Raw genomic sequence first — 23,294 nt, forward strand, 5'->3', positions numbered from 1 at the left:
GGAGATTTTTGATTACTGATTCAATTTCTTTGTTGGTTATCATTCTGTCCAGGTTTTTCTATTTCTCCCTGTTTCACTTTTGGTAGTTTATGTTTCTAAGAATTTGTCTATTTCTTTCAGATTACCCTATTTGTTGTTATATAGTTTTTCATAAGATTCTCATACAATAATTTGTATTTCTGTGGTGCTGGTGTTATTTTGCCTCTCTTGTTTGTGATTTTATTTATTTGTGTCCTTTCTCTTTTCTTTTTGATAAGTCTGTTTAAGGGTTTATCAATTTTATTAATTTTTTGAAAGAACCAACCCCTGGCTTCATTGAACTGTTCTATTGTGTGTTTTTTTTTTTTTAATTTCTAAATCATTTATTTCTGCTCTAAGCTTTATTATTCCCCTTCTACTCCTGGCCATAGGCTTTATTTGTTGTTCTTTTTTTTGCTCCTTTAGGTGTAACATTAGGTTGTTTATTTGAAATTTTTCTTTCTTCTTGAAGCAGGCCTGTATTGCTATATACTTCACTCTTATGACTACTTTGGCTGCATCACAAAGGTTTGGACTATAATGTTTTCATTTTTGTTTGTTTCCACATACTTTTTCTTTTCCTTTTTTTTTTTTTTTTTTTTTTTTTTGACAGAGGGTGCATGTGGGCAGGGGGCGGGGGCAGAGAGCGAGGGAGAGAGAATCTTAAATGGGCTCCATGCTCAGTACAAAGCCCAATGTGGGGCTAAATCTCATGACCCTGAGATCATGACCTGAGTTGAAATCAAGAGTTGGATGCCTACCCAAGTCACTCAGGCACTCCTTTGTCTTTTTCTTTTCCATGTATTTTTAAATTTCTTCTTTGATATCCTGATTGACTCATTCATTGTTTAGTAACATGTTGTTTAGCCTCCATGTATTTGTAGTCTTCCCAAATTTTTTCTTGTAGTTTACTTCGAGTTTTGTAGCATTTTGGTTAGAAAATATGCAATGTATGATCTCAATCTTCTAGTACTTGTTCAGGCCTAATTTGTGAGCTAGTATGTGATCTATTCTGGAGAATGTCCCATGTGCATTTGAAAAGAGTGTGCTTTCTGTTGCTTTAAGATGCAATGTTCTGAATATATGTGTTAACTCCATTTGGTCCAGTATGTCACTCAAAGCCATTATTTTCTTGTTGATTTTCTGCTTAGATTATCTGTCCATTGATGTAAATGGGGTGTTAAAGTCCCCTACTATTATTGTATCGTTATTAATGAGTACCTTTATGTTTGTTATTAATTGTTTTATATATTTGGGTGCTCCCATTTTGGGGGCACAAATATTTACAATTGTTAGATCTTCTTGTTGGGTGGTCCCCTTTATTTATTTATTTTTTTAAAAAGATTTTATTTATTTATTTATTTATTTATTTTTAAGATTTTATTTATTTATTCATGAGAGACACAGAGAGAGGAGGCAGAGACACAGGCAGAGGGAGAAGCAGGCTCCATGCAGGGAGCCCGACACGAGACCTGACCCCGGGTCCCCAGGACCAGGCCCCGGGCCAAAGATGGCACTAAACCGCTGAGCCACCCAGGCCACCCAGGGTGGTCCCCTTTATTATGATATAATGTCCTTCTTCATCTCTTATTATGCTTTTGGTTTAAAATCTAGTTTGTCTGATTAAGTGTTGCTACTCTGGCTTTCTTTTGACATCCTTACATGATAAATGTTTCTCCATCTCCTCACTTTCAATCTGAATGTGTCTTTTGGTCTAACATGAGTTCCTTGTAGGCAGCATATAGATCTTGTTTGTTTGTTTTTTTTAATCCATTCTGATACCCTATATCTTTTGATTAGCGTATTTAGTTCATTTACATTTAGAGTAACTATTGATAGATATGCCTTTAGTGCCATTTTATTATTTTTTCTGTCATTGTTTCTGGAGATTTTCTCTGTTCCTTTCTTGTCTTTGTCACTTTTGTTCTTTCCTTTCCACTCAGAGTCCCCTTTAATATTTCTTGTTGGTTTAGTGGTTGCAAACTCCTTCGGTTTTTGTTTGAGAAACTCTTTATCTCTCCTTCTATTTTGAATGATAGCCTTGCTGGATAGAGTATCCTTGACTGCAGATTTTTCCCATTCAGCATATTGAATATATAATGTCACTTTCTTCTGGCTTGTCAAGTTTCTGTTGAGACATCTGCAGCTAGCCTTATGGGCCTTCTTTTATAACTTAGGGACTTCCTTTGTCTTGCTATTTTTAGGATTTTTTTTTCTTTATGCTGTATTCTGCAAATTTAACTGCAATATGTCCTGGTGTTGGCCTGCTTTTATTGATTTTGATGGGAGTTCTCTGTGCCTCTTGGATTTGGATGTCTGTTCCCTTCCCAAGACTAGGGAAGTTTTCAGGTATTATTTCCTCAAATTTTCTGTCCCCTCCTCTCTTCTTTTGGGACTCCTATGATGCAAATGTTATTACACTTTATGGTGTCACTGAGTTCCCTAAGTCTATTCTTGTGTTCTGTAATTCTTCTTCCTCTCTTTTGTTCAGCTTCATTATTTTCCATTATTTTATCTTCTGTTCACTTATTTGTTCTTTTGCTTCTTCCATTGTGGTCATTACATCCAGTCTGTTTCAAATCTCAGTTATTACATTTTTCATTTCTGACTGTGTTTTAACCCTTTCATCTCTGCAAGGGCCTCCCTGAACTCTTCCATTCTCTTCTCAAGCCCAGTGAGTACCCTTATGATTGTTGCTTTAAACTCTCCCTCAAGTGTATTACTTATATGTGTTTCAATTAGATGTCTGGCTGTGACCTTATCTTATTGTTTCATTTGGGATAAATTCCTCCATCTTGGCACTTTATTTAAGTCTCTATTTTCTTCTATGCGTTAGAAAAGCCCATTATGTTTCCTGCTTCTGAGAGTAATGTCTTTATGAAGAAGAGGTCATATAGTGTACAGAGCTTGGTGCTTCAGTGAGTGTCTCTGGTGTGTGCTGTGCACATTCTGTTGCTGTGTTTTGGCTGCTTTATCTCTTAGAGCAGTCATTTATAGAGGCTCTCCTTGCCTGCAGTGGGCAGTGTTTGGTCCTTGGTCAGAGTCTGGCAAGTTTTAACTAGATATGCTCTGGACTGCTTCTTAAATGAAAATCTGATGCTACTTCCACTAGACCTGAAGCCTTGAAGAACAATCTGACTGGGAGACATGGTATGAACAGGGGTTTCTGCTCATCTTCTAGGGAAAGATCCCATTGTACTGGGACTGAGGCGAACTTAACCAAAAAGGCAGTACTGGCAAAGCTCAGGGACATGGGACCTGGTGTAAGCAGGTTAGGCAGCCAGTGTCAGTGTTGTGCTGTTTGCTGCAGGTGGTTCTGTGTCTATGCTTAGGGATGGGGAGGTGGGAGCGGCACCAGCCAGCTACTTTGTTCCCAGAGAGGGGTCTCTATGCTTGCTGCTCTTGGGATAGCACTCCTAGAAGAGTGATTAATCTCCTCCTGTGCATCCCAGGCCTTTTTCAGGTAGCTGTTATCATGCTGTCTGCCTCTGGGTTGCTTGCCTGCCTTTTCTCCTGTGGCAGCACAGTGCCCTCCAGGCTCCATTTCAGTGAAACCTGCTGACTTTTAAAATTCTGAACTTGGGGTGCCTGGGTGGCTCAGTCAGTTAAGCAACCAACTCTTGATTTCAGCTCAGGTCATGATCTAGGGGTGAAATCGAGCCCTGCATCAGGCTCTGTGCTTGGATTGGAGTCTGCTTGAGATTCTTTCCTTTTTCCTCTGCCCCTCCCCCTGCTCTCTCTCTCTCTCTCTCTTTCTCTCTCTCTCTCAAAACATAAAATCCTTAACACTTGAAACTTTAGAGATGTGCTATGATGGGGACCTATGCTCATCTTCTGGGAGAGGGTCTCACTGTGCTGGGACTGAAGGACATCTCACTGAAAAGGGCAGTCATGTCAGAGTGTAGGGATGTGGGACTTGGAGCAAGCAGACTAGACAGCCAATATTGGGACTAAGCTGCCTAGTCAGATAGCTCCATGCTTAGGCTGAGGGTTGTGGGATGGAAATGGTATTCACTGGCAACTTTGTCCCTGGAGAGGCATCTCTGTGAATGCAACCTCTCAAGGCTGCACTCCAAGAAGAGCAAATAATCTCCCCTCTGCATGCCCAGGTGATCCTCAGGTTGTGTTGTCTGTCCCAGGGTTGTTTCCCTGCCTTCTCTCCAGGAGCAGGGCAGCACCCTTGGGGCTCTATCTCAGCCAGGCCCACTGACCTTTAAAACTCTAGCCTTCAAGCTCTGCTGGTTATAAGAACTCCTGGAAATAAGCCCACCTCTCATTTTCCTAGCCAGTGGCTTTGGGGGAGTGTTCTCCTTGTGTGTATCCCTGTGTTATCCTCTCTCTCTCTCACACCTGCCTCCACAACCAGGGGTCCCTCCCCTCTGCTGCACCCACGCCATCTGTTTCTCTGCACATCTCTGCACTTCCTACCTTCCTCAGTGTGGCCTCTTCTCTCCCTTTAGTCCTGGAGTTTGTTTTATCACTCCTCAGGTTGATTTCTCAGGTATTCAGAATGATTTGATAGATATCTAGTTGTGTTCGAGGGACAAAATGAGCCTAGGATCATCCCACTGTGCTGCCGTCTTATTTCCCCCACAATCTCTGCTCTTAATTGGAGTATGTAGACCATTCACACTGAATGTAATTATTTGTATAGTGTATTAATATCTACTATGTTTGCTTATTGTTCTTTATTCCTTGCATTTGCTTTGTTTCTTTTTTTCTTCTCTTTTTCTGCCTTGTCTGGTTTTAAGTTAGCATTTTATATGATCCCACTTTATTTCTTCTATTAACATGTCAGTTGTATTTCTTTTCAAATATTTTTAGTGGTTGCTTAAAGATTTCAGTATACACTCCATACCATTTCATCTGTAGCACATATACCTTTTAACAAAGGATTTCTGATTCCTTCATCCCAACCCTTACGATGTTACTGTCATTCATTGCATTCATCTATACATTGTAATCATCATTTGTTCCAATCAGAGAATGTCCTTGAGCTGCTGCTGGACTGCTATCTTGGGTTTCCTTTTAATGTCTTCAGGATTAGATCTGCTGGCTTCTAATTTTTACATCTTCCTCAATATTGGATTACTTGCCTATTTTTCTGAATCTAACATATTGGATTTTTAAAAAGATTTATTTATTTATTTATTTATTTATTTATTTATTTATTTATTTATTTTAGAGGGAGAGAGTAAGTGAGGGAAGGCAGAGTGAGAAGGGCAGAGAGAGAAGGAGAAAGAAAATCACAAACGGGCTCCATGCCCAGGACAAACCCCAAAGCAAGGCTTTATCTCAGGACCCTGAGATCATGACCTGAGGCCAAATCAAGAGTCAGACTCTTGGGGATGCCTGGGTGGCTCAGTGATTGGGTGTCTGCCTTTGGCTTAGGGCCTGATCCCAGGTCTGGGGATCAAGTCGCCTGCTTCTCCCTCTGCCTGTGTCTCTGCTTTTCTCTCTGTGTATCTCATGAATAAATAAATAAAATCTTAAAAAAAAATCAGACATTTAACTGACTGAGCTACCCCAGCACCCCTTATTGAACGTTTTTAAGAGTGGGTGTGTGCTGCTCAGTATTAGATATCTATTTATTAGATAAATAAATAAACTAGAACCATACTAGATGACTTAGTTTTAAAACTTTTTATATACATAAAGGAAATAGAAAAAATTGTAGGAAAAATACTCAAGGTGGATGTTTGTAAAGTAAAATTTCTTAGTCTTACATATCTGAATTTGTCTTGATTAGACCTGAGTATTGAAGAGATGGCTTTACAGTCACTGTTACTAATGAGATGTCTCTCTCAACTTATTCTTGTCATCATTCCTCCATAGTTGACAAGTTTCTTTATTCTTTTGGGGAGCTTTTAAATTTTTCTCTTCATTTTTTAGGTGTTGTCATTTCATAATGAGGTGCTTTGGTTTATGTCTTTTTATTTTTTATTTTTTAACTTTTTTAAAGATTTCATTTATTTATTCATGAGAGAGAGAGAGAGGCAGAGACACAGGCAGAGGGAGAAGCAGGCTCCATGCAGGGAGCCTGACGCAGGACTGGATCCAGGGTCTCCAGGATCACGACCTGGGCTGAAGGCGGTGCTAAACCACTGAGCCACTGGGGCTGCCTGGTTTATGTCTTTTTAAATTCATTTTTCTAACTACTCTTTAAAATAATTCATGTCCTTTTACTCTGTGGCATCTTTTTAAAGTAATTATCTTGATATGTTCCTCCTCTGCAATTTCCTTGCACAGCTTTCTTGACTCCAATTATGTGGCTATTAGACCACCTAAACTTATCTTAATGCTCTTATATTTCCTTCAGATTTACTTTTATTTCCTTTTAATCTTTTAATTTTCTGGGAAACTTCTTCAACTTTATTTTAAAATCATTTTAGTAAATTTCTAAAAATCAATTTAAAAATTAGCTAAGATTGCAGTCACTTTCTCTTTCTTTATATCCTGTGGTGCAGTGTGTATTCTCAAATCTCTCTAAAAATATTGGAGGTTTTGAAAGTTTCTCATTTCCTACAATATCTATGTTTCTCTTGGGATAACTTTTTCTCTTTTTGTATGTTATTCTTTCTGATATTTGAGAATTTTCTCAAAACTATTCTGACCTGTGGTTAACTGTTCCTACTTAGAAGAAGGCTCTGGAAATCAATTGATATGATTCACTAAATTAAAGAATAAAGAAGGAAAATCATATAAATATCTCAGCAGATTCACTTGATAATATTGAACATCTGTCCATGAGAAAACTCTCAGCAAACTAGGAATAGACAGCAACTTCCTCAGTCTCATTAAAAATACACACACACACACACACACACACACACGCACACACAATGTATACAGCAAACATCATATTTAATGGTGGATACTAATCTTTTTCTAAGATTGGAAACAAGACAAGGAAGTCAACTCTCATCACTTTTCTTCGACATTGTGTCTAAAGTCCTAACCAGTACAATAAGAAAGAAAAATAATTGTTGGGAAAAGAAAAGGAGTTTTGCTTACTGATTACATGATTATTTATTTTCTATAAAACCCAAAAGAAATCTACGAATACATAACTGGAATACATAACTGCTAAGAATTTAGCAGGGCTTATAAATACATGGTTAATATTTTTGAAATCCAGTTTTATTCCCATACAATTATAGCAAGCAATTTAAAAAGCAATACCATTTAAAGCAATACCAACTTAAAAAGCAACACCATTTCTAATTGGGAATAAGTTTAAGGAAAAGTATGCATAACTTCTTTTCTTTAATTCAATTTAGTTAATATATAGTGTTTTATTAGTTTCAGAGGTAGAATTCAGTTATTCATCAGTTGTATATAACACCCAGTGCTCTTTATATCACATACTCTCGTTAAGGCCCACCACCCAGTTACCCATTCCCCCCAACCCACCTCCCCTCAAGCAACCCCCAGTTTGTTTCCTGTACTTAAGAGTGTCTTATGGTTTGTCTCCCTCTGTTTTTATTTTGTTTTTCTTTCCCTTCACCTTTGTTGATCTCTTTTGTTTCTTAAATTCCCCAGCCCAGATGTGTATGACTTCTTTACTGAAAACTATAAACACTTCTAGGCAGAATTAAGGAAAACTAAATAAATGGAGAGCTATAAAATGTTAACAGATTGGAGCTTAATATTGTTAAGATACAGTTGTCACCAAATTTGTCTGAAGTTTCAATGTAAACCGTATAAAAATCCAAAAGGCTTTTCTATAAAAGTTGACAAATTGATTTTAAGAGATATATGGAAAACCAAAGACCTAGAAAAGCCAAGCCAATTTTTCCCTAATTGACTTCAAGACTTTCAATAAGCTATAGTGTGCAAGCCAATATGCTATTGGCATGAGGATGGACAAATAGATCAGTGGTACAGAATAGAAAATCCAGCAATAGACCCATTCTTACATTGTAAGTTGCTTTTTGAATATTTTCATTAACTTGTGGTAGGCGAAGATTTCTTAGTACATTAACATTATTAACCACAGAAGAAAAGAATTGATGGATTTGGCTTCATCAGAATTAAAAATTTCTCCTCATCAGAACACATGGTTAAGCAAGCCAAAGGCTGGAAGAAAATGTTCATAATACATAAATCAAACAAAACACTTCTTTCCACAATATAAAACAAACTGCTACATATCAGTAAGTAGTAAAAGACAACCCAACAATGTATATAGGTCAAAGACTTGAACAGACACTTTACAAAAGAAAATGCATGAATTGCCAATAAGCATACGAAAGTATGCTCAACATCATTAGTCATTAAAGGAATACAAAATAAAATTATATGAGATACCACATCATACACATGAGAATTGCTAAAAATTAGAAAAACTACCTCTAATAAACTTTGAGCAACAGTATGGCAAATTCTAAAATGGCTAAGCACACTCACGCAATGATCCACTCCTAATTATTTACCCAAGAGAAATGAAAACATCATGCCATAAAAAGATGTGTACAAGAACAGCAGCTTTATTCATACGAGTCCCAAACTGGAATCAATCTAAATGTCCATCAACAGGAAAATGAATAAGCAAATTGTGGTAGGTCCTCACAATGGAATACCTTCAACTGCAAAAAGGAACAAACTACCATTCATCCAATAGCATGGATGATGAACAAATGTCAGGCACAAAGCATACATGATGTATTATTCCACATATAGAAAACCCAGTAAGGGACAAACTTCACACATGGCGATAGAAAGGTCAGCCTCGTTTGTTTGCCTTTGAGAGGCTGCCTGGCTCCAGGTGGTTAGTTTGTAGGTTGAGGGGTTAGAGGTGCACTGTTCTGTTGTAAGTTTTCAGTTTCAGTTTTATCTTCCTTGTGATCTCTGCTGCCTCTTCAGGGTTCTTCAGGGCATGCTTTGTTTCTCTTATCTCTGGAAGCATCCTCCACCTACAAGAGCAATTAGCACTCTATTGGCCACTTTTATCAGAAAGATTTTGATTGAAATCTCTTTTGTGCTCATTGCCCCACCATTCTTTTTGTCATTGTGAATCCAATTTCTTTATTATCATTTTAGCAGGGCTTTTAATAAAAGAGAAGACAAGTGCTTCTTTTCCATCTGCAATCTTTGAACTGAAACATCTCTTTTGCAGGAATTTGACACAATAATGTGACATTATTATTCCCTGAGGCATACGAAGTACTGGGAAGTGGCAATAATTCTCTTTTGGTTTGACAAAGAAAGCTTCTGAGTCTTCATAATACAAGATGTTGATTAAAACATTATTATCAGAGCAATAAAATGATCAACTAAAAATTGGAATTATAGATGGGTTTAAAATTACTTTCACAGGAAACATCAGTGATTTCTGAAATTCAGATGCCTGAAAAATTCACTATATATAACACTAGCACAGACTTATATTAACACAAAGCAGGACCAGATGTCCCAGGAGAAATGTTTGATATTCTTGTGATATTATCTATTTATGCTGTTTCATGTCATTGTTAACCACACCGTATCCTTTATAAATTAGTTTTATAATGCAGGATGGTATTTCTTTGAACAACTATAGGAGAAGAGCTGGGTTTTTTTATCTTGCTAATATTATTTTTCTCTTAGTTTTAATTATTTTCAAGGTTAGACTTTTATCCCATTGCTTTCCTTTTTTCCTAGTTTTATTGGAGTATAGTTTATTCCATTGCTTTTTATTCCTCTTTTCCTTCTATCTGGATTTTGTTTAAATTTAAATTTTTTTAATTACAAAATATTTCAGATATGTGAAGGTATCTTTACAATGGCTTTGATCCAGACAGACTTGAATAGACTTTTTCAGTTCCATGTTTAAGTCTTTTTTGACCTCCATGCTTTCTTTCTTCATCGTATTTTTGCTCATTGCTTCAGTTACATTTATTCTGTTTCTGCTCAGGACCACTTACTTAATATATGTTAGCTTTTCCCAGCTTATCCTTCATATATAAATCTTACAGCCACCACAAGCATCTTGGAATCTCAATGACAGTTTTCACATGGTATCCTTCCTTTCTAGGGCAACTATAGAAGACCAGAACATTGAGGAGAAACTTGTCTATGAGACTCTATTCAAACACTTCAAAAGATACAAGGTGGAGATTTCAAGTGCAATAAAAAAGCCATTTCCTTTCTTTGAGGGTCTCCGGGACCGTGAACTCATCACCAATAAAATGTATGAGGTAAGTGATGTTTATTATCTCATAGTCTGGTAAACTGGCCCCAAATGAAGTTATATTTTGATATCCTTGACCCAAACATCAAGCACAACTAACTACTGAGGAGTCTCCTATGAGTGGGAGACTTTTTCAAGTATTGTTGCAGCTGTTTCTGTAAGGTAAAAAGGGAAAGGAGACTTAGTTGTCCCCAGAGACAGCCCTGCTTCTCTGTGCCGCCCACTGGACTTGGGTTGAATAGCACAGCAAATGGGCTAAATCTGAAGCAGGAGTGCTCCATAGATGTATAATGCCTTGTAGGAATGCAAAGAATATAGTATGAACTGAGAATTAAAAGTAATTAATGGGTGATGGGCACTGAGGGGAGCACTTGGTGGGATGAACACTGGGTGTTATGCTATATGTTGGCAAATTGAACTCCATTAAAAAATAAATAAATAAATAAAGTAATTAATGAATTGATGTATAACTTAATTATAATTTAATAAAATAATAATTGACACATATCACTTCAGTGGACATCAGTTTGAGTCCTTAGACCTGAGAACATTAAAACCTACAGGGAATTGGGGATCCCTGGGTGGCGCAGCGGTTTAGCTCCTGCCTTTGGCCCAGGGCGTGATCCTGGAGACCCGGGATCGAATCCCACGTCAGGCTCCCGGTGCATGGAGCCTGCTTCTCCCTCTGCCTATGTCTCTGCCTCTCTCTCTCTCTCTCTCTCTCTCTCTCTCTATGACTCATAAATAAATAAAAATTTAAAAAAATAAAAAATAAAAAAAAATAAAACCTACAGGGAATTGATACCCTGTTAGGACAAAATTTGAGAATTGATGATTGTTATTCTTTCTCTAACAGTTTTAAGTTTTTAGGGTTCTTTTTTCTTTTTCTCTTTCTTTTTTTTTTTGTAATGGTATTTGTGGAGTCTTGGAATTTGGGATTGATTTTTATCTCCAGGCATTGCTGGAGATATACAGAGATGCAAGTCTCCTTTTTGCCCTATTAATATGCTTTCTCTATGGCCAAGTTCCCAAAAATGGAGAACTATCATCTGGTTTCCTTGAGTTCTTCCAGGCCAAGTCAGTCCCAGGAAAACAGTAAGGGTTGTCCATGCAACAGGACAGCTGCTCATCACCTCTTATTCTATTTCTAAAACATGAAGTTAATGAGGGTGAGATCTGTTTCACAAGTGAATATTTTTAAGGAGGAAGGAATCTACTTGCTTCACTTAATATCTATACAAATAAATAGAAATTCTTAAACTTTATATGAGAAGATACTGATGGAGGAAAATTGGAAGACATTATCCATACAATCTCTTTCTAGGGCTCTTCTGTAATCTGGAAGTCTGATTTACATTTTCTCCATTCAATATGTTTTAAGGACTGTCAAGAATCTTGTAGAAACCTGATCCCTGTACAAAAAGTGGTGTATAATGTTCTCAATGAACTGGAGAAGACATTTAACCTGCCACTTTTGGAAGCATTGTTCAGCGAGGTCAACGTGCAAGAATATCCCGATTTAAATGGCATTTATAGGAACTTCGAACATGGTAATTAGGTTTATTATCTACCTTTTGATGCCCAGGGCCAAACTTTTTTTTTTTTTTTTTGGACAAGTATATATTGAGTTCCTACAATGTGCCACACACAGTGCGGGGGCAGTGGGGACATAATAGTTAAGAAAACACAAGTCATGAACCTTCTCAAAGTTAATGGCATAATGGCTATGGTACAATACTCACCTAGAGGTCTGCTTAACTGAGCATTTAGACTCACAGGACAACCAGAGCTAAAGTGGCATCAGATTTACTTAGAAGGACAAATGACAGGAAACAGCATCCCAACAGTGCAGGCTGTCTGTGGGACTTCTTGTGGAAACCCACACAGCAGTCCACCAAGTTGACTACTACCCGCCTCGGTGTCAGCTTAGTTGTGGATATAGGACTCACCCTGGTTTAGCAGCACCATGCCTATGGGTATTGATATGTCACATAATAGTGCTGTAGTCATAACTTTCAGGACCTCACGAGGGACAAACCTAGTTATAAGTCACCACTTTGGAGGAAGACCAAGTGCATGTTGTAGTCTGTAGAGAGTCATTCCCCAACCACATGCAATTTACTAGTCATTTTAACCCTAAACTAGGTTTTTAACTAGGCCAATGATGACCTAGTAGAAGAAAGGCCATCATTACCAGGTTTCCAGAGTTATGAGCCAGAAAGTTAACTCAAGGTCAAATTCACCCTTAAAGAAGGAGAATAGGTTTTTTAAACTTTTTCTCCACAAGGGGTGAAACAAACATTATTCAAATAATCACCAAACAATGCTTTGCCAGGTGTTATACAAAACTAAAGGTTTGATTCTCCATTTTTTTGTTCCTGGGAAGGCATGATTTTATTATTTCTTTAAATTTTTTACTTTACTTTAAGGCTTGTAAGAGTTAAGAGAATGCTTTTAATAATTATATATATATATATATATATATATATATATATATATATACTTTTTTTTTTAATTACCTAGAAAATGTTTTATTCCAGCACAGTTTGGTGTCAGTGGAGTTCTCCAGATAAGGGATAGAGACATCATAAGAAGAACATTCCCATGGCCTGGGGAGGGCTGACACTATGGGATCACGCATGTAGTGTGAAAGGATCTAGTGTGTCTTCAAAGACAAATTCAATTCGTCTCAGAGAGTGAGAAGCAGACTGTAGGGCTAATTCATGAGAGATAAATTTGAAGAAGATTTTAGGAAATCTAGCATATAAAGCTAAGCAATTGGAATTTTATTAATAGGCAATAAAGAGATATCAACAGTTCTTATAAGCAAGGAAATTAAAAAGCTGTGGTAAAGCATGTAGTCTGTTAACTTGTGTCAATAGTAACCTTAATCTAATTAACAAAGTAATTTCTCCAAAAAAACAAACAAACAAACAAACAAAAACAAAGTAATTTCTATAGCAAATCAGTCCAGTTAGAAATGGAATAAAGGCAATTAAGGCAATATTATATATGTGACCAGGATGTCCCAGGCCATGGGAACAAAGGGAATGGTGGTTACTGCCCACATCTCAGGGACTCTGATTCTCTCCAGGTTAAGTGTCCACATCACCTGCATTAGGTTCCAGGTTCTCCCAGCTGGGGGGGACCTGCACCTACACTTGCTGCCACCCACCTGCCCCTGGGGAGGTAGCAGCTATTGCCTCTCAGACTCTGTTGTCCACAGAAGCTATGGGTCAGTGACCCAAAGTCAAGAATCTGGGGGCTGTGGAGTGGGGTATAGCACTCTTTCCTGCTGCTTGGTGCCCACCTTCATCCCACACTCAGGGCCCCCTGAGCCCCCGTGGGACTGCTCGCTCACACTGATCCCTCAACCCTTCCCTTTGTTCTCTTCCTTTCTTCCACCTGGTTTTGCCAGGATCTGAGTCCAGGTCGTGGGATGACAAAGCACCCATGGTTCCCACTGTCTTGTGGAACTCACCCTAGCAGGCCCTACCCCAGGAGGAGCTCTTGCCATGAGCCCTGGGGCAGCAGGTTCTCTTCCTCCCTGGTGTCCCCTCCTCCCTGGAATCCCTGTAGACATGGCCCCATCTCCCTCTCCTCCCTCTCTTCCCCATTCAGGCTTCCTGGCTTATTTCTTTCCTCCTATGTGTGCTGGGTCACCTACAGGCAGGGGCGCTGGGCTGATGTCCCTGCCTCCCCTGGTTGGTGGCCTCCCCAGCTGCTGGGGCAGGCCTGTGGGCCATCCTCCAGCATTGCAAGCTGTGCTCCCTGCTCAGAGCTGGAGAGTGTCCTTCTTTTGCTCCTGGGATCTGGGCCCCTGGGAGGTCTATCTTGTTCCTCCAGGTGTCCTCTGCTTTGTCTCTTTGGGAAGCACTCACCTTCCCTGCCCCAACCCTCCTCTCCTCTAGCAGCATCCTTAGAGCTTTCCCTAAGCTGCTTTCTCTTTCATACCCATGGATCTCTCTCTGAGCCTCGCTCTTCTCTGTTCCTTCCTTTCAGTTTGAACAGTTCAGAAACACATTTCACATCTATTATTTGCTTTGATATAGACTTTTCCTGGCCATCCACAAAATCTTTTACAAGAGTAACAGAATCATGATGTTTCCTTTATCCTTACATCGGAGTGGCTCCTTTCTGTGTGGGAAACGTAGACTCTTTTGCTGAGAGTTCTCTTTTCTATCCCAGGGATGGTGGGGAAATTTTGTAAGGAGGATCAGAAGCACTGAGCTTGGAGTGACCTAAGGGCCATTACAGTTACAGTTGTTAACTGTAATTTTGAGATGTTCCTGGTCTCTGATGGAATCGCTAATTGTCTCCTTCTGTCTCCCTCTTTTTAGTGGTCCAAGAGAAAATTCATTACGGAGAAAGCTATGAAGAAGAGGTGGATGAGAATCCTAATATCCAACGGAGCCTTGAACAAGGTGATTGCAAGCCAATAAACACCAATTCTCATCTGCAAAGAAGAAAAGGAGAAAGGGAACTCAGGCCCGAGTCCTGAGTGGATTTGGGGCATCAGGGAAGAAATGTTAAGGACCAAGGAAAAGGCAGGAAGGAGTGTTTGCATGAGTGTCTAACCAGAGACCAAATCCTGGAGGAGTAGCTATGACAAGAGATTCTTGGCCCAATAATCAAGACAAAGGGACAGAAACCCAGAGTGTCAGTAAACCAGATTTAAGCAGACTAACAGCCAGGAAGTAATTGTGATTTAGAAAGGTACCTGTAGGAGAAGATCAGTGTGGATCTGTGAAGGGCTAAGAATGTGGGCCCATGATCAACATCAAATGATGGCAGATGGGACCCATTTCAATGTGGGGGATGTTGTTCAGAAGCTCGGATATTCAAGGAGAAGGCCAGTCACACACAGAGAGAAAAGAGGAAGTGGTAGAAAGGTGGAGGGGTGGATGTGGGTACTTTGAGAGAGAAAAGGAGGGAAATGAAACAGAAGAAGGGGTTAAAAGACAATATAGAAATAACCATGTTATTGACATCTCCCTGGTGGAACATTTACTTTGGCAATTGTAGGTTTAGTGGCCAGGTGGCCACTGGAGGTTAGCATTGCTTATGTGCCCATTTTGCAGAGACCGTGTGTGTAGCTGGCCTGGGGTCTAATGAGCAAGGGCAAATCCAGGCATTGTGAGTGTGTGTGTGTGTGTGTGTGTGTGTGTGTGTGTTTTAATGGAGGTAAAATTCACATAATATAAAATTAACCCTGTTAAAGTGTACAGTTTAGTGATCTTTGGTGTATTTACAATGTTGTGCAACTACTAACTCTATCTAGTTCCAAAACATTCTGATCACCTCGAAAGGAAGTTCCATATCATTCCCAGTGTCCCTCTTTCCTGGCCTCTGGCAACCACTAATCTAGTTTCTGAATCTTTGGATTTACCTCTTCCAGATGTTTCATTTAAATGGAATCACATAAACACACCCTTCAGGTCTGGCTTTTTTCACACGACATAATATTTTCTTTTTTTTTTTTTAAAAGATTTTATTTATTTATTCATGAGAGATACAGAGAGAGAGGCAGAGACATAGGCAGAGGAAGAAGCAGACTCCCTGTGAGGAGCCCGATGTAGGACTCAGTCCCAGGACTCTGGGATCATGACCTGAGCCAAACACAGACACTCAACCAAGCCACCCAGGCATCTCTGCATAATATTCTATTATATTTATTCATGCTACAACTAACTGCCAGGAAGTAATTTAGATTTAGAAATCTAAATTAAAGATTTTACAAACAAGAGTTGTAGCATGAATAAATCCTTCATTACTTTTTATTAGTGAAGAGCATTCCCTTGTATGGATATATTACATGTTGCTTATTCATTTATCAGTCAATGATGGGTTGTTTTTACCTTTTGGCTGTGACAGAGCCTACATTCTTAACCCTATACCACTCTGGTAATCTAATGGAAAAGACAGAAGCATGAGACAAAAATTGGGAAATATATGCAGAGAAAGAGGCAGAAAAAAGAATACCGACAGTAGGAGGAGGTGGCAAAGAATCAGACATGGAATCCTCATGGAAGGCCAATGAAACAGACTGAACAGACATATAGAGGGAGGGTGTGGAGGAAGAGGAGGTGGGGACGAGGCAGCAAGACTTTGTAGATACTAAGGTAAGGACACTGGTCAGGGGCAGCTCTGGGGACAAAGGCAGCTCCTCTATGGCCATGGGAGTCAGGATAAGCCATTGCCAGTTACTCAAGTGCCTCATGTGGGACACTCAGTGAGATGGTCTGGCCAAGGCCCCCTTAGCCAGTGATATAGCTGACCCCAATCCGCCACTCTGTCAGTAAGGGTTTGACTGCAAGGGTTGCATGGGATCCGCCAAGTCCGCATGGTCTCTATATGGATACCTGGAGGGGATCTTCAACTCCTACTTTATGAAAAAAGGTTTAAGGGAGAATGGCACAATCCATACATCAATTTCTGAAACAAACTTTCAATTTATTCCTCCTAGGAACTGATGAAAACATATATCGAAGCCTGACCTGGCCATGCCCACCATCCTCATCTCACCAGGGTCTGTTCCTGTTTGTGGTACTCTCCAATCCTTTGTGTTCTCATCCCATTCTATCCTGTGCTGGGGGTGGGGGGCTGCTTCTTTGTATCACTGATTGCCTAGAATCTCTGTCTTTACTTCTACAATTTCCATAAGGAAGTTCCTGGGGTGTTTTCCCTGGGAGTCATTCCTTACCTTTCTCTGTTCTTCTCTGCCCTATATCTCTGGCCATGGGCCCCTGTGGACTACTTTGCCAGCTCGCTTTGTTGTTGGCTCCCTGCTGGGTTTCTGACATGACAAGAGATCAGAGAGTGGGAATAAGGGAGAACCTGGATATTTCCCCATCACTGTCTTTGTCCACAATTCTGACAGTGGCTGCATTTCAACCATGATACCACTTCCCATCCAGCAGGCCAGCCATGGGCCATCTTCTACCCACCCAGTGACCCTGACCTCTAGGCACCTCAATACCCCTCACAGCTTCCTGTTAAGTATTCTTTTGGTTACTGCCTTCTTCTATTTGGATTCCTCAGCAACTCCATCAACTGTATAACCAAACCCCTGGATTAAATTCCCTGTGCTTATAAAAGCTTAGAGTGATTTATATTTTCCTGTTGGACCCTGATTGATGCAGAGGACAAATAAAACATCTATGGATCAAAATATGGTTTAGGTACCACCTCACCTGAAAATGGACCCTCGAAGAACCTCTGTGAAACAGAACAGATTAATGCAAACAGAAAAGATACAACCAGTGACAAAAATGATGCACTAGAAAGCCAAGAAGCAAATAAAGAGTGTGCCCAAGAATCTGAGCTGGCAGGTAATTCTGACTACCTGGGTTTGCATGAGTGTAGAGGGGCTACCTGGGTTTGCATGAGTGTAGAGGGGCATCCTTATTGATGGCAGAGAATGGAGTGGTGCCCAGCTCAAAGAAACATCTATTAACAAAGAAGGGGAAACTCATGCAGACACAGAGAAGGCAGGAATAGAGGTTAATATATTGATGGGAGAGATCTAGAGGAAGAAAAGTTAGCAAGTGCTAACTTCAACAAACCTACTTATTTTTTACTAGATTAAAAGCTGGTATTGGGTGAGACCAGAATTGCCAACTTCTGCAATTTTCCTGCTGATAAAAATGTTAGATAGGCTAATACGTACTGTTTAACTGAAAGAACAATATTTGCCTACATGCAATGGAAAATATACAAAATAAGTTTTTGGTGCTTTTTCATTTTCTCAATGTTGGTATACCTCTTATTGACAGAGAAGTTGCAATGCCGAGGGCTGAAAATGGATTCTGACTTTAAGATCTTCAGAAGCTGCTAAGAAAATTAAATGAGTACACAAATAAAATACAAAACAAAAGAAATATGGCCTATGGCCTATGAGAGAATGGGTACATGCTGTAGAAATTTAAAGAAAAAAAAGATGGTTTCTGTCTAAGGGGCAAGGAAGAGAAAATCAAGATTGTTTATAGTAGTGTTAGTTTGCATACAGCCTCAGCAGTTGGGAAGAAACTGGATATGAAGTTTAAAGATACCCAAATTTGAAAAAAAAAAAAAACAAAACACAATATACATTCAAGCATAGGAGCCCAGGACAGGCCACCCTAAAATGTGCCACTTCGGCATAAAGATTATTTCTCTGCCTCAATTTATACTATAAAGGAGAACCTGTACCAGGAAGAGAACTATTAACAGAGACTCCCCTTTACCTAAGAAGGAACTTATCTGTATAATAGAACAATCTTGTTTTTCCAAACATCCCCTTTCACCTTCTTGCTAATGACTACTCTGCCCTCTGTACACTCAGACCCCTATCCCTCTCCTAAGCTCATATAAGCTTGATGTTGCCTCATTGTGTTTGGAATTCCATGTCTGTGTGGATTCCTCATATGTACACCTATTAAATTTGGTTTTCTTTTGTTAAAAAAAGGAAATAAAGAAAGAAAAGTTAGGAAGGACAAACAAAGATACAAAAGGTGAAAAGTTGCAATGCCTCATCAGGGAAGAGAAACAGAAAGAAAAGTCAAAAGAAGTGAGGGAGAACTTGATCACAGAATCACCAAAGCACCGGTACTTTCATGGTGTGATAGTGGCAGTATATGTAGACAAGCTATAAATAGAAACATGAAAAGAAAAGGGAAGTCAGATGAGATGTAATAAAATGGAAATAGGCAGAACAGGGTTCTCCTGGGTCTCATCTATGGTCTCTTTTTATCCTCAGAGTCCTGTGAACAAGCATCCATCCAAGTGTATAATGGAGATATAAGAGAAGACACACCCAGCCCATTGCCCTGTGATGGAGAAAGTAATAACCACTTATCTTACCAATTTTCTAATTCTATCTTTGTTTTTCTATGTGAACAAAAGCTTTCCTTTGTTCTTTGATACTAAGCACCTCCATGGCCCTAACAACACCCACGACCCATAGCCTTGTGCACAACCTCTGGCTGCTTTTAAGGTGTGTGAGATGCAAGGGGGAGAAAGAACTGAGCTCTTTGATAAAGGGCATGTCCCTGAGGAGAGAATACAAGGAGAGAAAATATTAATAAAGTTTTAGATAAACTGATATGGAATCCAAACAGTACCATTTTGTGGAGCTGGTGAAAATAAATGTTGCAACTTGATTTTCAGAGGTGGTAACAGAAACATGGAAACCATGCATGATGCTGCTGGTCATATTTGTGAGTACAGAAGCCCTGGTGAAGGACTTTTAGAAAAGAATTGGCAAATGAAGGGACTAGGAGTGGGGAACAGTGACACAGGAGAAGAACTTTGGTGATGCTTGGAATGGTTTAGATGAGAGAAATGAATAGAAAGACAAAAATCAATGTAGAAGAGGCATACAGAAAGTCACATTAATAATTAAGAAACAGAGATCAAATAGGAGAATGTAGAAAACATAACAGAGAGTGGATAAATGGAAAATCAGTCAGAGGACAGCAGGGCCAGTTCTAGAGTGAGGCAGGGAGGTCCTGGGATATAAAGAAAATCTTGATAAGGAAAGAAAATCTTGATAAAAATACTCTTGGTATCTTCTTGTACCCTCAGCACTTCTTCTGCCTCACCCTAGGACCTGGGAGATAGTGATAAAAAAATGTTGAGAAAAAGTATGAGTAGAGAAATATACAGAAATAGATGAATACCAGTAAATAGAAAAAACGGGGGAGGCATAAAAAGAACTATGTAGAGGATGAGTTACGGGACCATGAATGAAAAACTGGTAGAAAGTGGATCAAATAAGGAGAAGACAAATCAAGACATTGTCCAATTTGAAGAGACAGTCACCAGAAAGAAAGCACAGAGGGCTCTTCCTATTGCCATTGAGAAGAGATCATTAAGGTGTCTACAGTGACCAAAATGGCCCTTATACCTCCTCAAATAAAAATAGGCCTCCACCCAAGCATTTCATATCTCTGTGGCTTCGATCATCTATGATCTATGGATTCCTACACACACCTCTGCTCCAGACCTGTCTTCTAGATTCATTCCTTCTAGTGCCTGAAGACGTGTAATCAAAGATCTGAAAGCCATCTCTGTTTGGATGCTATATTAGTTATCTATTGCTGTGTAACAAACATCCTCCAAATTCAGTGGATTAAAACAACCATGACTTTATTTACCACTTCTGTCAACTTTAAAATATGTCTAGCCTACTTATTTCTCTCCATTTCCAGGATGCTCACTCTAATCTACATTCCTATCACTTCTCACGTCAAATAGGGGAACTCTCCTGCTGGCTTCCTTCCTCCTGTCTTGCCCCCCTCAGATCCATCTTCTACACTTCAGCTTAATGGGCATTGCAAAAATGCAAAGCCATACGGCTTTCCTACTTAAACCCAGTGCCCTCCTGTGGCCCTCAGCATGAGATCAATGCTGCTTGATGTGGAATATAGAAGGTTACCTCCCACATAGTTGTATAATACCCACCCCCCACACACACACACACTCTCTCTCTCCCACCACATTCCTACCACACCAAATTCTGTTTGTTTACTTGAATTGTCAAGCTCTCCCAATTATACCTCTGCCTTTACACATGCTTTTGGAAAAAGTTGGAACTATACATAGCTTGTGATTCTGCAATTATGTTCCTCAGCAGAAACCTACAGAAATGAGCACTATGTTCAAAAAAAGACAAGAAACACATAGAAAAGCAGCATTATTCACAATAGCCAAAATCTTAAAACAGCCCAAATAGATTTTTTTATGGGTTTATCATGGATTATATCTACAATAGACTACTACACAGAAGTGAAAAAGCAAAATGAATAGAGATGACTCCCACAAATATAATGTTAAGAAAGGAAGCCTAAGTCTCCTACCCCCATCCCTGTCAAATGGGAGAGAGACAGATAAAGAGCAAGTAAGAGAGAGGGGCATGATTCCATTTATACAAACGTGTATTTCAGAACTGGCAAAATTAATCATCAATAGTATTAAAAATCAAGTGGTGGTTAACATGAGTTACGTGATGGAGACAGTTAGTGGGAGGCATCACTAAGAGGTTTCCATGGTATAAGTAATCTTCTATTTCTTGATCACGGTGACAATTACCCAGATATGCTCACTTTGTGATGATTCAAAATTTATGATTTACCCATTTTTATCTATGTACATTATACTGAAAATATAATTTTTATTTTTAAAAGAGCACAAAGTGGGGCTCCTGGGTGGCTCAGCCAGTTAGGCATACAACTCTTGGTTTTGCTTGGCTCATCATGTCAGCATTGTGAGATAGAGCCCCCCATTGGGTTCCATGCTCAGGGTGGAGTCTGCTTAATATTCTCTCTTCCTCTGCTCCTCCCTGCTAAAACAAATAAATAAATCTTTAAAAACAAAAGAGCAACAAATAATTCATCAAAGGATGAGAAGAGAAAACAAAAACAAACCCCCCCAAAACCCAGAGTCCAGAAAGGCACAGATGAAGGGACACAGTTAAGCAGCAGGATAGGAAAGAGGTCGGAGAGAGGGGAAGCTTCACCCCTTCGGTGGATTTACAGGGAACAGGACTTATCAATAGTAGTGAAGGGTGTTTATTCCCTTTGGGGGAGACAAATGAAAATTCTCCATTCATTACAATTTGATCCAGGAGCAGAGCTACCCAATCATGGAATCCAAATGAATTCCTGTTCGGTATATCTGGTGGATATAAAGAAGGAAAAGCCATTCTTTAACTCGACAGTTGAACAGCAAGCCCAAGCAAGGACTAACTATAACCAGGCATCTGACATAATAGGTAATGCTGATTGAAAGAGTGAGTAATGTGAGTCACCAGTTCCAGGCAAGGGGCTGGGACACGTCATCAGGGCCCATTAAGGCAGTCCATTTGGCCTTGGATGGAAGCGAGAGGGGAGGAACCAGTACCATATGCAGTGAGCTCAGCAGGAGAAAGTCCCAGTGATCAGAAAAATACCAAAAGACAGAAATGGTAGATTTGAGTATTAATGTGTAGGAGCCTACTTCTAAAACAAAAAAAAAAAAAGAAAAGAAAAGAAAATATGGTGGTAGAAGTTGAAGAAAAGGGGGAAAAAAAAACTGGAGAGCCAAGAGATTCATGAAAGGAGATGAAGAAGGAAGCACATGAAGACAAAGAGAAGTATAGAGAGATACCATTGCCAGAAAGAGAGGCAAAAGTAGGGGAAAGAAGCAGAGCCAAGAGGAAGTGAAATAAATTGAGAATAAAAGATAGAGTAGCATGAGGGCAGGGGTAGGAGGTCCCATGAGAGTGGGGAAAGAAAAACGTTGACAGATTGGGCAAAGTTGCCCTCTGTCCATGAATTCTATCACCTTTAGTTTAGGACTGGAGTAGCCTGCAAGTCACACACATTCAAGTATAGATCAGAGTGCCCTGAGTTAGCTTAGTTTCCAGGTCTTTCTAGTGTTCTTATTGCAGGGTTGCCTGATATGTGGGCTCATTGGCCCCACCCTGAAGCTAAAAGATTTTGCTCCTCTGTGCAGTGATCAGCAGTGACTCTGAAGAATCCAATGATGGAGAGGAGCTCCCAGAAGCCTCCACATCAACACTGGAAAGCCGGCCTGGTAAGGCTGTGGGAAAGCAGGCTTTGGCTAAAGGAATCTGAATTAAGAACTACAGTTTGATGCATCTAATTTTGGGCCTATTCTGTGTGATAGATTCAGTTTATCCTGGAATCCCATTCTCTGCATTTATTTTACTTGACCTTTTAGGGAAATAATCTAAAAAATCATTATATATGTATACACACACACACACACACACACACACATATATATACTTTTTGAAAATGAAGCCTATTAATTGATAGGTGCTATTTATTAATACACATTGTACACATATATTGATTATATAGCAGAAAAAGGCTACCAAAATGATGATTTTGTTTTTAAAACTAGCTAGTTTCTTTGCTTATAAGGTGTTGGATTTATACAGTGATTTCTATAGGGAACAGAAAGCTAAATATTACTTTACTAGATCATATTGTCATCTGATCACAAACTGAATTGTGTCAAAGGACAACTCATCCGGCTATCCAGTGTTAGCAGAAAAAGGACTCAGATAAAGTACTCTAAAACCCAACATAGTGTTTTTGGGAGTTCTTCAGCAACCCAT

The 23,294-nt window shown here is 39.4% G+C and overlaps 1 protein-coding gene across 11 annotated transcripts in view; it reads left to right on the plus strand.

Moving 5' to 3' along the window:
* The window catches only part of SP100 (SP100 nuclear antigen), a 97,711-nt gene that overhangs the window by 23,962 nt on the left and 50,455 nt on the right, over window positions 1-23,294 (plus strand). For 10 of the 11 annotated variants that reach the window (XM_038574091.1, XM_038574098.1, XM_038574092.1 and 7 more), the window contains exons 3-10: window positions 10,034-10,196; window positions 11,571-11,739; window positions 14,530-14,613; window positions 16,656-16,718; window positions 17,371-17,520; window positions 18,927-19,010; window positions 21,795-21,941; window positions 22,664-22,744. In XM_038574091.1, the coding sequence (XP_038430019.1) occupies window positions 10,034-10,196; window positions 11,571-11,739; window positions 14,530-14,613; window positions 16,656-16,718; window positions 17,371-17,520; window positions 18,927-19,010; window positions 21,795-21,941; window positions 22,664-22,744 (941 nt within the window). Of the gene's footprint in view, window positions 1-10,033; window positions 10,197-11,513; window positions 11,740-14,529; window positions 14,614-16,655; window positions 16,719-17,370; window positions 17,521-18,926; window positions 19,011-21,794; window positions 21,942-22,663; window positions 22,745-23,294 lie in introns of all 11 variants that reach the window. The other variant, XM_038574096.1, reaches the window with a different exon arrangement.

This window comes from Canis lupus, chromosome 25, assembly GCF_011100685.1.
Source record: "Canis lupus familiaris isolate Mischka breed German Shepherd chromosome 25, alternate assembly UU_Cfam_GSD_1.0, whole genome shotgun sequence".
Lineage (NCBI taxonomy): Eukaryota > Metazoa > Chordata > Mammalia > Carnivora > Canidae > Canis > Canis lupus.